Below are 14,993 nucleotides of genomic sequence, written 5' to 3'. Positions count from 1 at the left end.
TCTGCCACGGAATCTCAGATTTGATAAATGCAGAACTATCACCATTGTGGCGGAAGCAGAATGCAGTATGTATTTTTGGTATTTGAAATGAACAATAATTGTGGTGTTTGCATTTCAAGGTTATATTAGGAATGGAAAGTTGAATCTAGATTCTGTATGCAGTATTGCACATAATTTATTTGTGCTAAGGCCACAAATGCTGAAGTGTGTGATTTTTGTGTGGATTTCTGTTTTTGCTGACTTTATAATTTTGGTAGATTTTTATATATTTTTGTGATTATCTTTAGTGTGACTAACGATTTGTGATGTTACTAACCATTTATGTCAATGAAAAAGTTTATAGAAAAGCAGAGGCAGGTAGTGCTTCTTGAGTGAGAGTTGTAGACATGTCTTTACACACTCCTAGCTGATGCATGGTCTCATCAGTCCCACAGTCATACACATCTACCACTCATTTCTTTCTCCAGGCAGACATGCTCTTTCAGATAAGTGTGAGCAGTATTGCTTGCTGGTTAATCAGGAAGCCTGATGATGGATCATTTGGATATCATGATAACTCACTCTGTAAATCTTTTCTCCTGTGGTCAGTCATCATCATGTGCCTGAAAATTTATCATCAGAAGACTGTATTCAAAGTGAATGAAAATAACATCACTTTTTTAAGTAGATCTTTTTCAATAGTTTTTGGGTCCAACCAGTTATGTTTGCAAAACTATTAAATATAACTAATGGTTCATCTCAATGGAATATTGAGCAGCACATTTCAAGAAAGACTTTTTTTGTAGAAATTTGATTAGCTAGCATTTCTTGTACTAGAATTTTAGTATAGAATGATTAATATATATATATATCAATGTATTTTATTTTCCTCTAACTGCAAACATGTGCACTCATAAATTGTGTAATATTATATATTTTATAATAAATACAGCTAGTTTGCTTCCTTCCTCATACAGAAGTGGCAAAGTTCTCCTGGAATCCAGAAGAACATGCATCATTAATTATGAAAATTTAATACTGGTCTTTGTGGCCTTAATTTCAGACATCCGACACCTTAGATCTCATGACCAAATAAGGATACTTTTATGAAATTATAAATAAAATGCATTGAAAAGCATAATAAAATGAAAGAATATTTATATGTTGTTTAGATTCTGTAAACTTTTGTATTAAAAAAAAACTTATGCAATTCATTGTTTCCCTTTGTAAAACTAGTAATGTATAATGCTAACATTTCTGTGTCTGCGATGCCTCTTCTCCATTATCTTTAATATTCTGATGAAATCTTTCATCTTCAGTGTGGATAATTCCTTATCAGTCTAACAACTAAACAGTATGCAGTGGAAAACAAAATATGAAAAAGTCAGTCATTAACATTCTTTTTTATTTAGCTATGGTCATCAGATTCAAATAAATTTGTATGAATGTTTTTTTTTGTGTGAAATACTGCTTGCTATATAAAGTGGAATTTTTTTTTTTAAGGCTGCTTTATACCGATTGAGTGGGGATAAAAATCCAATCCATATTGATCCTGCTTTTGCAGCAATTGGAGGTAACTTTGTTGCATTTGTTAATACTTTATATTTATTAAATTTGTTACGTTTCTAAATTTGCTAATATTTGTTAATACTTTTTGAAATTTGTTTGTATACATACAATCTGCTGGTAGGTGCACACAACACCAACAAATATTAACAAATTTGCTAATATTTGTTAATACTTTATGAAATTTGTTTGCATACATACCATCTGCAATCTGCCGGTTTGTGCACACAGCCCTCTACTTGCTTGTGTCTTGTGCATTATGGTACTTTTGCTTGTCTAGTGCCTTTCATAAGTGATGTCTTCTCGGTTTATCTCTTCTCAGTAGTTTTCTTGTGGTGGTCATATTTTTCAGGCCTCAACCTCAGAATTTCTTTTTTCTGTTTGCTCTGAAAAGTACTTGTTTGAAAATATTTCATTCCAGCTAATCTACATCATCTTCTTAGTAATCACATCTTCAGAGCTGTTAGTCTTTTTTTCCTGAAAGTTCATGAGGTCTTCAGTAATGAAGAAAATGCATAGCAAGTCAGCAGTAATATTCTTGTATTTAAGTTGACTTTTCTGCTGATAAGTATTTATGTTAAAGGCTTTCTTAGCTATTGATTTTCTTTTTTATTTCATGTTCATTTTTTATTTCAATATTTATTTCATTTTTTATTTTTTATTTAATTATTTATTTCATATTTCATTTTTTGTTTCATGTTCACATTTTCTACATTGATTAAATTTCCAAGATATAAATTTGTCTACTTATTCTATAGGGTGGCCTTTAAGGTTTTTATCCATCACTTTTCCTGCTCATTGTTTTTGGTACTGGCATTTTTAACCCAAATTTCTCACAGTATCTGCAAAATATTAACTATATTTTGCAGATTCTCTTCATTCTCAGTGAATAGTGCTGTGTAGTTTGTGCATGCCTTGAGTTATTTATGTTTCTTTCACCAATTGAGATGCATCTATGTTAAAATTTCTTGCTTTTCAAGATTGCAAACATCAGTGTTGATAATACAAATCCCTATCTGATTCTTTATACTATATAATCTATCCATTGTGAAAGCATGTTGTTTACCTTAAATGCAGATTGTTGATTCTAGTATAACTTAAATGCTTTGAATCTAGACCATTGTTTTCTAAGATTCCTATAAAGTTATTATGAGAGACGTGTCAAATGATTCTTCAAAATCAGTGAAGTAGAGATAGACCTGTTTTGTACAACAGTTGATCTCTCCCATATCATTTGAAGGTTTAGTATTGTATCATCACTTCTGAATGCATATTGTTCTTCGGCTGTTTATTTTGTTTATCTAGTTTTGATATCTGTCCAATATTATTCTAAGACATAATTTCTAAGATGTAATCTCTCTCTTCTCACCCCCTAAAAAAACATCACTTCCTCAGAAAAAAGTGCTCTTCCAAATTTAAAGAAGAACAAATATATCATAGTACTTAAGGCTGAAAAGGGCAATTTAGCTATTGTCGCATGATGATTCAGTTGCCATGATCCCCGTTTACGGGGAGACACAGCAACATCTCAAAACATTATCCTGGCTCTGGGACTGGCATAGCTGACAGATCAGGCCTCTGGCTAGGTCATAAGTATTCCTGAATGTAATCTGTGTGCATTCATGGGACTAGTTTGCCTGTTCTGGGGGACGAAAAACCTGAGTTTTTCTGAGCTATGGAGGCCCCGGGCAATTCAACTGTTATCATGAATACAACTGATTATATGTCAAAAATTTCCTTTTTACCTCTACTTACACTCCATTAGATTATGACCCTACTTGGACAAAACCATGAAAAAACCAACAACTTTTTGCACAACATGACTACGTGGGGCTTACGAATATTAAAAAAAAGAGTGAAATCTATGCACCTCATTAACTCCACAATTATATGGAACACCCAAAGTACACAAGACTAATATCCCCCTCTGCCTATTATGCATGTATAAGAGGCCGAGGAGGTATTAGCTTGCCTATTTATTTGTTATCAGAAAATCTAGCTAATCTTCTTAAGGAGCACATCAGACATACTCCTTCAAAAACTAACAACACTTTTTAGAAAAAAAAACTAGGAGAAATTTCTATCTTGCCAATGACATTCTAGTTAGTCTAGATATTGTATCTTTGTTCAACCACCACATGATATGATGGCAAAAGGCCACAGTATCAACATCACAGAAGCAAATTTAAATATTATACAGGAATCAGAAGGAGTCTCCATAGTCAGAAGACTCATCATGAGGGATCCATTATTCACACAATACCTGTCATACTGCTCCTTAAACTTATTCACTCATCACAAAAAAACTAGTCCTAACATCCTTGCCAACCACAGCACTTTTACACAAACACATTTCCCCCCCATTGTTCTCTCCCTTCCTTGTATATGCTCAAGTCTTCAGCATCAGTCCTATGAAACTCCATTTATAACTGATATTCTTTTATCATCTCTTTTTTTACCTATCAGTTGGTGTTTGAAATCCACAGATCTTCAATCTATTCTCATACGATGAATTCCATAGACCTGCTGCAATCTTTGTTACTTACCTCTGGATCTTCTACACCACTTTATCTCCTTGTAATCCAGATCTTTGTGCAATATTCCAGATGTAGCCTTATTAAAACCTTATAAAGGGTAACAATAATTTCTCTATCCCTACTTTTTTTAGTGTGTTCTTCAACAATCACATAATCCGATGTGCTGTTTTGGCTACTTTTGCAACATGCTAAACTTCAAATCCCTGTCTGCAGTCACCTTCAAGCCCTTGGCCTCATCAGTTTCCTGTAGTTCGCTTCTATTGATATGCCACATAGCTTGTGATTTCATCTTTCCCAGCTGCATCACCTTACACTTGGCCATGTTAAACTGGCAGCCATTTCCCTTTGCCCATATTTCCAGTCTATTTAACTCATCCTGCTTGATCTCTACATCATATTCATTTATTATTGCTCTTTCTAGTTTTATATCATCAGCAAACAACTGAATATTTCCTGTCAGATCATTGATATGAAAATTAAAAAGAGGACCAAATACTGAGTGTTAGTGGCTATCAGCTGTCCTCTAATCCAAATCACCAGATTCATATCCATTCCCAATTTGATCCAGTTTATGCAACAGTTATATGTAGAATCCTGTGAAATGACTTTGCAAAGTTCAGCATTATTGCTGAGTAGCCATTTCCTTTTACCAACTCCATTGTCACTATTATAAAAATAAAGCAGATTCCTCAGTCAAGACCTATCCTTCACAAAACCATGTTGTTCCTTATAGAGTATCATATTCCTACCTAACCACCCAGTCCTGAATTCTGTCTTTGACAATTTCTCCACTACCTTAACCACCACTCCTGAGATATTGATTGGCCTATAATTTTCCACTTCTGTCTTGGAAACTCCTTTATCCAGTGGGGTAAGATGGCTGTTTTGCCCTCTTTCCTCTCTAGTGGCACTTTTCTAAGCTTAAATTAAACAGCATGGTCAGAAGAGCTTATAATTCCCTTGCAAATTCTCATAATACACAGGCCAATATGCCATCTAATCCCACGGCTGTGTGTTTGCATTGAGGTTCTGCAATATTCTAGCACCTCTATTTCTTTAACCTCTATTCTCTCATCAGTGTCACATGGCATTGCAGTGCACCACCTCTTAGATGGTGAAAACTTGCAAAATTATCACACACTCAACTATTTTATTTTCCTCTGTTACCTGACTACCACAGCACTTTTTTTAGTCATCCTTCCATAATCATTCCTCCTTTTATTACATTTTTTACTTGCTATCTTTTACTACTGTATAGTCTGTAGATCATTGTGGGAACTATAAAGGTTGTAGTCCTAACATCCTTGCCAACCACAACACTTTTACACAATTTCCATGAATGGCTCCCCCTTGTTCTCTCCTTTCCCTGCATGTACTAAAGTCTTCAGCAACATGATCTCCTAACACCCTCTCTCCACATGTTTCTGTTGTTGATATCATTAATAATTATTCCTTTTACTTTGCACATAGCAAAAGAACTCTTTTAGTGTCTCTTCTGGCTTCAACAGCTAGCGTTCTCTTATAATTAGCTTTGGCATTCCTAACTTTACAGGTCATCCCTTCCTTTGCCTTATACTGCTTGTGGGCATACTGATATTCACTTTTTTCCATATCCTCCCTCCACAAGTTTTTCTTTCTATTCCACTCTTGCATAATGTTACTTTATTTTAATGGTATTGAAGAAACCTAGCTATGAATATAGTCACTCTCAAACCAGTGGTTTGGCTTTGCCGTGTTGTTGATGTTCTTACTATTTGGTCATATGATCCAGACACATTGGATACATTTTTAGTGTATTTAAACAGCCAGCTTCCTAAAATTTACTTCACAATGGAACAGGAAGCTAATGAGTGTCTGCTCTTCCTGGATACTCTAATTATACAGATTCCTGATGGTTTATTATCTTTTTCTGTTTATAGAAAATCCCACATACAGGAAAATATTTGTAAAAATATTCACACCATCATCCAGCTCAACAGTATGGTATCCTATAAACACTAATTCACAGAGCTAAAGCTATCTGTTCCATTGACAATGCTCTTACCACTGAACTCACTTGCGTCACACTTTCTTAGCTAGTGGCTATAATCCCCTCAGGATAGAAAAAAATACTGAATGCTCCACAGAAATTTCCTCATTGCCTATTGCACAAGACTACAGCAAAACTGTTACCATCCCATACATTTAAGGTACATCTCAAAAGATATCTAGAGTGCTTAATAAATATCAGCTCTGCACCATATGTCAAATTAGTAACGCTCATCTGTTCAGCAGACAAACTCTTCTTTATCACATCCAGGAGTTTATGAAGTGCCCTGTTTTTGTGACCTAGCTTACTTTGGACAGACAAAAAGAACTGTTGATATCAATTTTTTTTTTTTAACTAGTCCCACTGTTATACCAAATTATTGTCTTGTGGACTGTGAACTGTTTGTAAACCAAAAAAAAAAAAATACATTTGGCAACATCATTATGGCAAGTCTGGTCTTAGAAGACCATACCTTGGATATCCTTTCACACAGGATCAAATGGAAGGAAACCAAAGTGCTATACAGAAATCATAAGTGAGAGATTGTTTTTTGAATCAACAGCAGCTTTAAAATTTACTCCAAACCTCAACAAGTATGGCTGTATAAATTTACTAAAAATCTGGGAGGTGGTCATTTTAAGATCTAATTAATATATACATTTTTTCTCTCTCGTTTCCAGCATAGATGTGCGGCAATTGGGACTTCAGTTCCCTGTGTCGTCTGTTACAATTTTTTTTTTTTTTAAACTAGTCTCACTGTTATACTAAATTGTTGTTTTGTGTACTTTTGTGACAAACTGTTCTTGTGCTCTGAAGATGCTGGATCAGTTAATAAACATCAATTATTTTCTTATCATTCTGTGTTGTAATCAATACTACCAACACATAAGCCTTTCTACTCATTGGAGAATACACTATTGCATAATGATATTCATCCATCTAATGCCTACCTGATTTATCCTTCTGCCTCTGGGTATACTGTCTGATATTCCTTTTTTCAAATACCCATTGACCACCTCCCGTTCACTACCACCATCTCTCCACTCCAAATTCTTTTGCCACAATACTGCTAAAAGCTAACTTCTCAGCTTATCATAATCACTTGCTTTGTAATTCCATATATATATACAGGGTGTTCGGGATAAATTTGACAGTTTCGTAAGGAAAAAGAAAATCTTCTTTGTATCTATTAAATTTAATGAATTGACAAAAAAACATTACAGGCAGAGTTAATTACAATACTATCAACAAGATTTACTCAAAATAACCACCATTAGCATCGATCACAGCTTCAATTCTGCTTCGGAACCTCGAACAAGCTGATGCTACAGTCTCCCTGGGAAGGGCCGCAAAAACTGTTTTAATTTTATCCATTAACTGGGCTTTTGTATTACTGGAAGTGCGATTGGTGTCTTTTTCAACTTCGCCCCATACAAAATAATCCATGGGGTTAAGGTCTGGGGAGTTTGGAGGCCAAACATTTGGACTGGTGAAGTCGTAGAAATTTTCAGACAACCATTTTTGACTTTTCCCAGAGGTGTGGCAAGGGGCCGAATCCTGCTGCCATACATACGGCCTACCATTGGCTACCCTTGTTATCCAGAGCTTGACTACAGTTAGCAACTCCACGAACAAAGCCCGAATTCCAATGCCAGGGTTCTTCAACACCTGTTCCTGCAGATTTGCGAGGAATTCTGCTGTACGAACGCAATCAGATCGTCTGCTAGGGATCTTTCTTCTTGCTACATCCTCGTAGTCACCATTGCAAGTCTCTAGTTCATGCCTGATTGTTTTTACTGTATTCAGGGAGCATTGGGCAGCAGTCGTCATATCCTTATTTTGATGGCGGGCACGAATCATCATGATACAAGTTATTCTCTTCCATGATTCAGGTGGGTTCCAGCTATCCATCCTTTCTGACATCTTGTATATGAATGAAGAAGGGTCCAAACTTTTAAATGAAGAGAAGTGTGTGTTAATACATGTAACTTACGGAAAAATATAATTAATTATAAATATGTCAAATTTATCCCGAACACCCTGTATATATATCCTCTTAACAGAAAATTCTGCATGTCTGGCAGTCTTCCAGGTCAAGACTACATGATCACTCTCCTCAGTCAGAGGGCATAGCTAGATTGGTTACTATTAAGTTCTCTGATACTCTGACTAGTTTGCACTCTGAAACCTGCTGTCTCTAGTAATTATCTCTCAGCAGCTGTATAAATTCTCTTTCCTTCTCTCCCTATGACCATTTCTCCTCTCTATCTATTTTCCCATAGTTGATATCCCCCAGAATAACTACTCTACCTGCTCTTGTCTTGCTAATTTGCCAGTGCATGCCATTCACTTTCTCCCTGGTACTTTTTGGATTGTAGCAGTAATACAGTATATACATTTCATCCTGTTGTGTTCTATCTCACACCAAATAGTCTCAAATGAACTGCCCTGTGCATCACTGTCTTATTTGTACTTTTTCATCTTCTATTTTTCTGCTGTCACGAGGAAAGCAAAGAAAATCCATTCCCCCTAGCCTTTCTGAAGCTGCTATATCCTTTGCATTCTTTTCCTATGACTATATCATCCTTGCTCAACTAAGTCTCACCAATGCCTATAGCTTTTGGCCAAGTTCACCTAACCAATGCTAAAAATTCTTTGCACTCATTATGAATACTTCTGTCTTCAGTATACATAAATTGCATTACACCTTATGTTACTTAGTCCACTAAAGAACCTAGGGTGCTACATTTAGTATCATATGATCACTCTCCCACCTCTAGGTTACTTGCACCCACACTCACCTATATTTCCTTGATCCCTACTTTTCCTGGCTCTGAAGTTCCGAACTCTCACTGAACAAATGTTCTCAAGACCAATTACCAGTTTCTGCTATTTGTACAAATATGTTATGAGAAAAGCACAAATTCATTGTAATTTTTCTTCACACACACACGCACACACAGTAGTTGTGCATAGCTAACATATCATGTTTACACGTACGAATTTTAATGAAGTAAATTCACTTGATTGCAATTTAGTCTGCCAGAATTGGTATTATAGTTTGTTTGTGTGTGCTTGAAATGCACAGGCTAAAAAGGACTTCGTTGAGTGAAAATGAGATTTTGCTGCTTTCAAGCAAAGTGCGAAGATAATGGTGGTGGCTTCTCACTTCATGACTCAAGCAGAACTGGAAATGCAACGCATGCTGTAGTGTGTGCAAGTGAAAAGAGCTGAGACAGAGAACTTTCAGTAAGAGATACAAATATGTAAAGATATGAACATATGTTCATATATGAAGTTCAGTTAGTATTAGTCTTTCATAAAGAAAGAAGTTTAAAAGTTATATAGCTGTAATGTTACAAAGGTAACTAGAATAACAGCAGTCGTGGAAGAAATTTATGGGAACTTTGGAATTTGATAAATGAGTTTCTCATACATAAAGAGCAATATTTATTGGATATTAAAATTTGGCTGTTTCAGAGAATAGATACAGAGTTAATTTTTAAGTGTTCTGTAATTTTTCCTTGGAAATCCTTCATATTGGAGGAGGAGAAATGGGAATCTTGAAGATGAAAGTAAAAAGAAATTTTTTTTTGTGTGTATTTTGCTAGAAGCAATTAAAGGAAGAATGCTAGACAGTGTTCGAAATTGAGTATTTTATTATCTAAGTACAAACTTTTATCTCTTATTAAGAACAGGAAAGCTACAGTTATTTTGAAGATTTTTATAAAAGAAAACTAGTTTTCTGGAAAAGAACCATTTCCCCTGAAGAGATAAACTATTTTGCTCAAAAGAAGTCCAGATGTAATTAAGAAACATGATGTTCTTTTTAGTTGGCATATTTTGGGCCCAGATAAGATTAGGTTTGTTTATTTTTAGATTTTATTAGTTAAAGTTGAGATTGTTATGTATTTTTCTAAAATGTAATATCATTATATTATAAATATCTTTATATAATAATTATATCTTTATATTATAAAATTTAACCAGGAATGCCAACAAATAGAAGACCAAAACAAGACAGGAAAAACAAGAGATCTTTTCAAAAAGATCAGAGAACTAACAGGGAAGTTTAGTGCCAAGGTGACAGTATTGAAAAGTAAACACAAAGAATATCTTACAGAAGCTGCAGACATCAAAGAAAGATGGAAAGAGTATACAGAGTCCCTTTACAGAAAGGACTCCGAAATTACTGAGAAATTTGAAGAGCAGGATTATACACAGGAGCCAGTACCGCTTGAGAGTGAAATGAGGTAGGTACTGCAACAGCTATCCAGTAAGAAAGCACCAGGAGGAGATGGAATACCAATTGAGTTGCTCAAAGCCCTGGGAGAAGAGGCAGTTAAAATTTTAACAGCTCTATGTCAGCGAATTTGGATCACAACTACATGACCTAGGGAATGGAAAAAAATCAGTTTATATACCTTTATTGAAGAAAGGTGATGCAAGAGAGTGCAAAAAAGAGTGTGAAAATTACAGAACTATAGCACTGATTTCTCATGCAAGTAAAGTCTTAAGGTCATTCAGAAAAGACTGGAACCATTCATGAAGAGAGAAATGCCAGATGAACAGGCAGGATTTCAAAAAGGCAGAGGAACAAGAGATCAAATCACCAATGTAAGATGGATAGTAGAAAGAGCACAGGAATATCACAAGAATGTCTACCTTTGTTTCCTTGACTATAGCAAGGCATTTGACTCTGTAGATCATGTGAAACTGTGGAACATGTTAAGAACAATGGGAATCCCAGAGCATTTCATTATCCTTCTGAGGAATCTTTATCATGAACAAGAAGCTACTGTCCGAACAGATCTTGGAGAAACTGAGTATTTCTCAATAGGTAAAGGGGTGCAACAAGGATGTATTTTATCTCCATACCTGTTTAACTTGTATAGCGAATACATTTTAAGAATGACAGGGCTGGAGGAGTCTCCAGTTGGAATTAAAATTGGTGGAAAAAATATTAATAATTTGAGGTATGCAGATGATACCACCTTGCTGGCAGAATGCAAAGAAGATTTGAAGGAACTTATTATGAAAATTAAAGAAGAAAGTGCTAAATATGGTCTTAAACTTAACTTCAAAAAGACAAAAGTTATGGCAACATATGAACTTAATGATTTTGAAGTAGATGGGGAGAAAATGGAAGCAGTTAACAATTTTGTGTTCCTAGGATCCCGAATTGATAAAGATGGTTATTGTATCAAAGAAGTTAGAAGATTATTACTCAGAAAAAAAGCAATGACAAATTTAAGCAAGATCTTTAAAGATATTAGCCTCACAACAAAAATCAGAATCATGAAAGCAATGGTATTCCCTATGGTGCTGTATGGATGTGAAAGTTGGACCCTGAGAAAGAGTGAAAGAAGGAAGATAGATGCTTTTGAATTATGGATTTGGAGACACTTACTAAGAATACCATGGACTGCAATGCAAACCAATAAAGCCAGATTTGCTCCCTTGAAGCTATGATCATCAAGCAAAAATTGCCATACTTCGGACATATTATGCGAGCAAATGACAGTCTGGAGAAGATGATGATGATGCTTGCTAAAGTTGATGGAAGTAAGATGAAGACGAAGAATTAGATGGGTGGATGGAGTTAAAGAAGCAACTGGAGTGCACTTGGAGGTTCTGAAAGACATGGTCAGGGACAGATTGGAATGGAGAGTGTATGTTCGTGGAGTCGCCAGGAGTTGGAAACGACTCGATGGATCATAACAACAACAAATATTATAAAATGTATATTTTTATTTCTACAATTGGTATAATCAATGCCCAGGATTTAATAAATAATAATAAATTAAACATACTTCAAATTGGAAAAATTAATTATAAAGAATAGTAAGTAAAAATTTCTACAGAAGCTGTCCACCTTATATAAATCCTTTCATCAAACTCACTCCACACCATTCCTCTTGCACGATCTGCCCACCGACTCATTCACAGTGATAACTCTCCACCTCAGTTTTCCTCCATCATACCATAGAGTAACAGACTTAACTTTTTTTTCTCACTCTTGTTTCAGTAATGAAATGCCATGAGTTGGCATATTGAAAAGAATTATAAAACCAAAGGAAAACTCAAGTAAATAACTTTATTATGGTAGAATTTTTGGCTAAGTATCATAGCATTGTCAGTAGACGATCACAGAATGGCAATTAAACATTAACAGACAATTCTCAAAAGTGCCACCTAAGTAGCTAATGTAAGACAACTATAAAAAGTCAATAATATCCTAACTTATTATAAAATATATATATTCAGTCAAAATAAAGTTAAGATTAGCAAATTTAAAAAGTACTATCTCCCACAAAGGGGATACCATTGGATCTGTTTAAGTTAGGATAGTGAAGTAAAGTTTTACACATTCTTTATAAAGCCATTCTGTGAGGAAATTCCTTTCATGAAAAACTCATGTCTTGTTCATTGAATTAGTGTTAGTTGCATGCTTTGCAAGTCAAGACTGCTCAGGCTTGTGTATTTAATATAAGCTGTGTTCTTCCAGCTGAATAAAAGCATATCTTCCTGTTTGTCTGAAATAAGAGCAAGGAATCTGATAGATGCCTGGATAATTGAGTGCTTGTCCTCAGGAGAAGTGAGAAAGGTGGAAATTTTTCTGACGGGAAACGAAAGGCAACAAAAATATTCAATAGTTTTAAAACTCGCTATGCATTCACTGATGCCATGCACATAAGGGATAGGAATGAGAGTTATTTCTTCTCTATTTGCAGAGATAGAAATACCATAACGTACGGTATTTCTACCATAAGTTATGGCAGTTATGGTGAAAGAATCTTAAAACAATTAGATAAAATTGTTTTAAGGTGGAATTAATATGTTGTAATTCTTTCTGAAACAGTTTATCTGAAGAACTTAAAGAATGGGCATAATTAGATCTTTTAATTCTTTGTTAATCAGATGGTGGCCAACATTTTTCAGTATATCTGCTGACTCATCACCATCCTAGTCAGAAGGCTGGAACTATTAGAACAGTAGTACATCATGCCTATTTTTTGTTCTTCAGATGAAATGTTATAGAAAGAATTACAACATATTATCATGTTGGAGGCTTATTGAATTTTTTACAACACTCAAAAAAGGATTAAAATAGAATTTAATACTTCCTATATTTCGTCCTAGTCACTAGGACATCTACAGGGATTACAAAAACAACTAATGTAATATGCACACAAATATCATACAATACTAAGCCCAACCACGTGGGTGACACTAAAGTCCTATCTAAGTGGAGCGCCCTCTAAGGGCAGTAGTAGGTGGCCTGGAATGTAAGGTGGGACCTCTGGTGATGAGTGTTTCCCAAATCTTCAGAAGCTTAATGCAACTGAATTTATTAAGATTTGGTTGGTTTCTGAGAGCTGCTGCTGCTTCTAAGAAAAGTCTCTCTTTCTTGAATTTGCTGTGGTGGAGCACGGTGGTTTTATTCTATGATACCCTGTGGGTGGTGTCCAAAACATGGTCAGCCAAGCCTGAATGACCATAGTTGTGTTTACAGATGTAAGGCTTCTGTTCCTCCAGACGGATGGATGCTGATCTGCCTGTCTGTCCAAAGTATGCCAGCTTACAGGAACGGGGTACTTTGTAAACTCCAGGCAGAGAGAGAGAGGAGGGAGCTGATCTTTCATAGAACGGATAAGGGTAGCAAGTTTGCAGTGAGGCTTATATGCTGCGTGTAGGTTGCACTTGTTTAGAATCTTGGCTATTTTTTTGGATGTGCCACGGATGTAGGGTATGGTGATGGCATTTTTAAAATCTTGTTGACGAGAAGGACGGGGAATGGGGGAAGAACTGATTATTTTTTTGATACTGTGATCGCTGTAGCCATTGGAGAGGAAATTGCTGTGTATGTGGTTAAGCTCAGTAGTGAGGGCGGTTCCACTGGAACAAAGATTGTGGGCTCTCTTGGTAAGAGTTTTAATAATGCCATATTGTTGAGAGGAGTGGTGGTGGGAGAGTTTGTGAATGTATCTGCCTGTGTGTGTGGGTTTTCTGTATACAGTGAAGGCAAGTGTATCATTAGGCAGGCGTGTGACTAAGGTGTCTAGAAATGGTAAACAATTGTTCTTTTCCTTTTCCATAGTAAACTGGATTCTTGGATTTGGGCTATTGAGATGACTAAGGAAGGAGTCTATAACGTGTCTGGGCCATGAGACCAAATAGAGAAAACATCATCTACATATCTTAGCCAGATAGAAGGTTTGAGTGGGGCTGAGTCTATGGCTCGTTTTCCGAAATCTTCCATATAGAAATTGGCAAGGGGTGGGGGGAGAACCCATGGTGGTTCCCTCTATCTGCTTGTAGATTTTGTTGTTCCAAGAGAAATATCCAGAGTTAATGGCAAAGGAAAAGAGATCTAAGATATCAGAGGGAAAAACGTTTTCTAAGAGAGATAAGGTGTCAGTTAAGGGAATATTGGTAAACAAAGAGGAGATATCAAAGCTTACCCAGTATGTCCATTATTCAAGGTTAAATTTTCTGTGAGGGCTTTAAAGTGGGTCGAGTTTTTTATATAGGAAGTGGACCTTCCGGTGAGGGGGGTCAGAGAGTTGGCCAGCTGTTTAGACAGTCTGTAGCAAGGTGCATTGGTGGCATCTACTATAGGCCTGACTGGGGAATTGGGTTTGTGGATTTTTGGTAAACCGTATATTTGGGGTGGGGGGAACGTGAGGTGAAAGGTTTAAGTTTTTTCGTGATGTCAGGGAGCCAGGAAGATACTTTTTTAAGTAAGATTTTTAATTTCTTAACTTGTGTTTTTGTGGGGTCGTGTTCTAGCGGGATGCTAACATACACTCTCCATTCCAATCTGTCCCTGACCATGCCTTTCAGAACCTCCAGGCGCACTCCAGTTGCTTCTTTAACTC

At 35.9% G+C, this 14,993-nt stretch overlaps 1 protein-coding gene across 2 annotated transcripts in view; it reads left to right on the top strand.

The window, feature by feature from the left end:
- Nucleotides 1-14,993, top strand: part of Mfe2 (peroxisomal Multifunctional enzyme type 2) — a 668,623-nt gene that overhangs the window by 339,801 nt on the left and 313,829 nt on the right. For both annotated transcript variants that reach the window (XM_090390952.1, XM_090390951.1), the window contains exon 16: nt 1,483-1,552. In XM_090390952.1, the coding sequence (XP_090247078.1) occupies nt 1,483-1,552 (70 nt within the window). The remainder of the gene's footprint in view (nt 1-1,482; nt 1,553-14,993) is intronic.

The sequence above is a fragment of the Typopeltis vanoorti genome, chromosome 3, assembly GCF_054136105.1.
Source record: "Typopeltis vanoorti isolate ZY-2024b chromosome 3, IOZ_Tvanoo_1.0, whole genome shotgun sequence".
Lineage (NCBI taxonomy): Eukaryota > Metazoa > Arthropoda > Arachnida > Uropygi > Thelyphonidae > Typopeltis > Typopeltis vanoorti.
The sequence above is the reverse complement of the archived record's forward strand: the minus strand, read 5'-3'. Positions and strand labels throughout refer to the sequence as shown.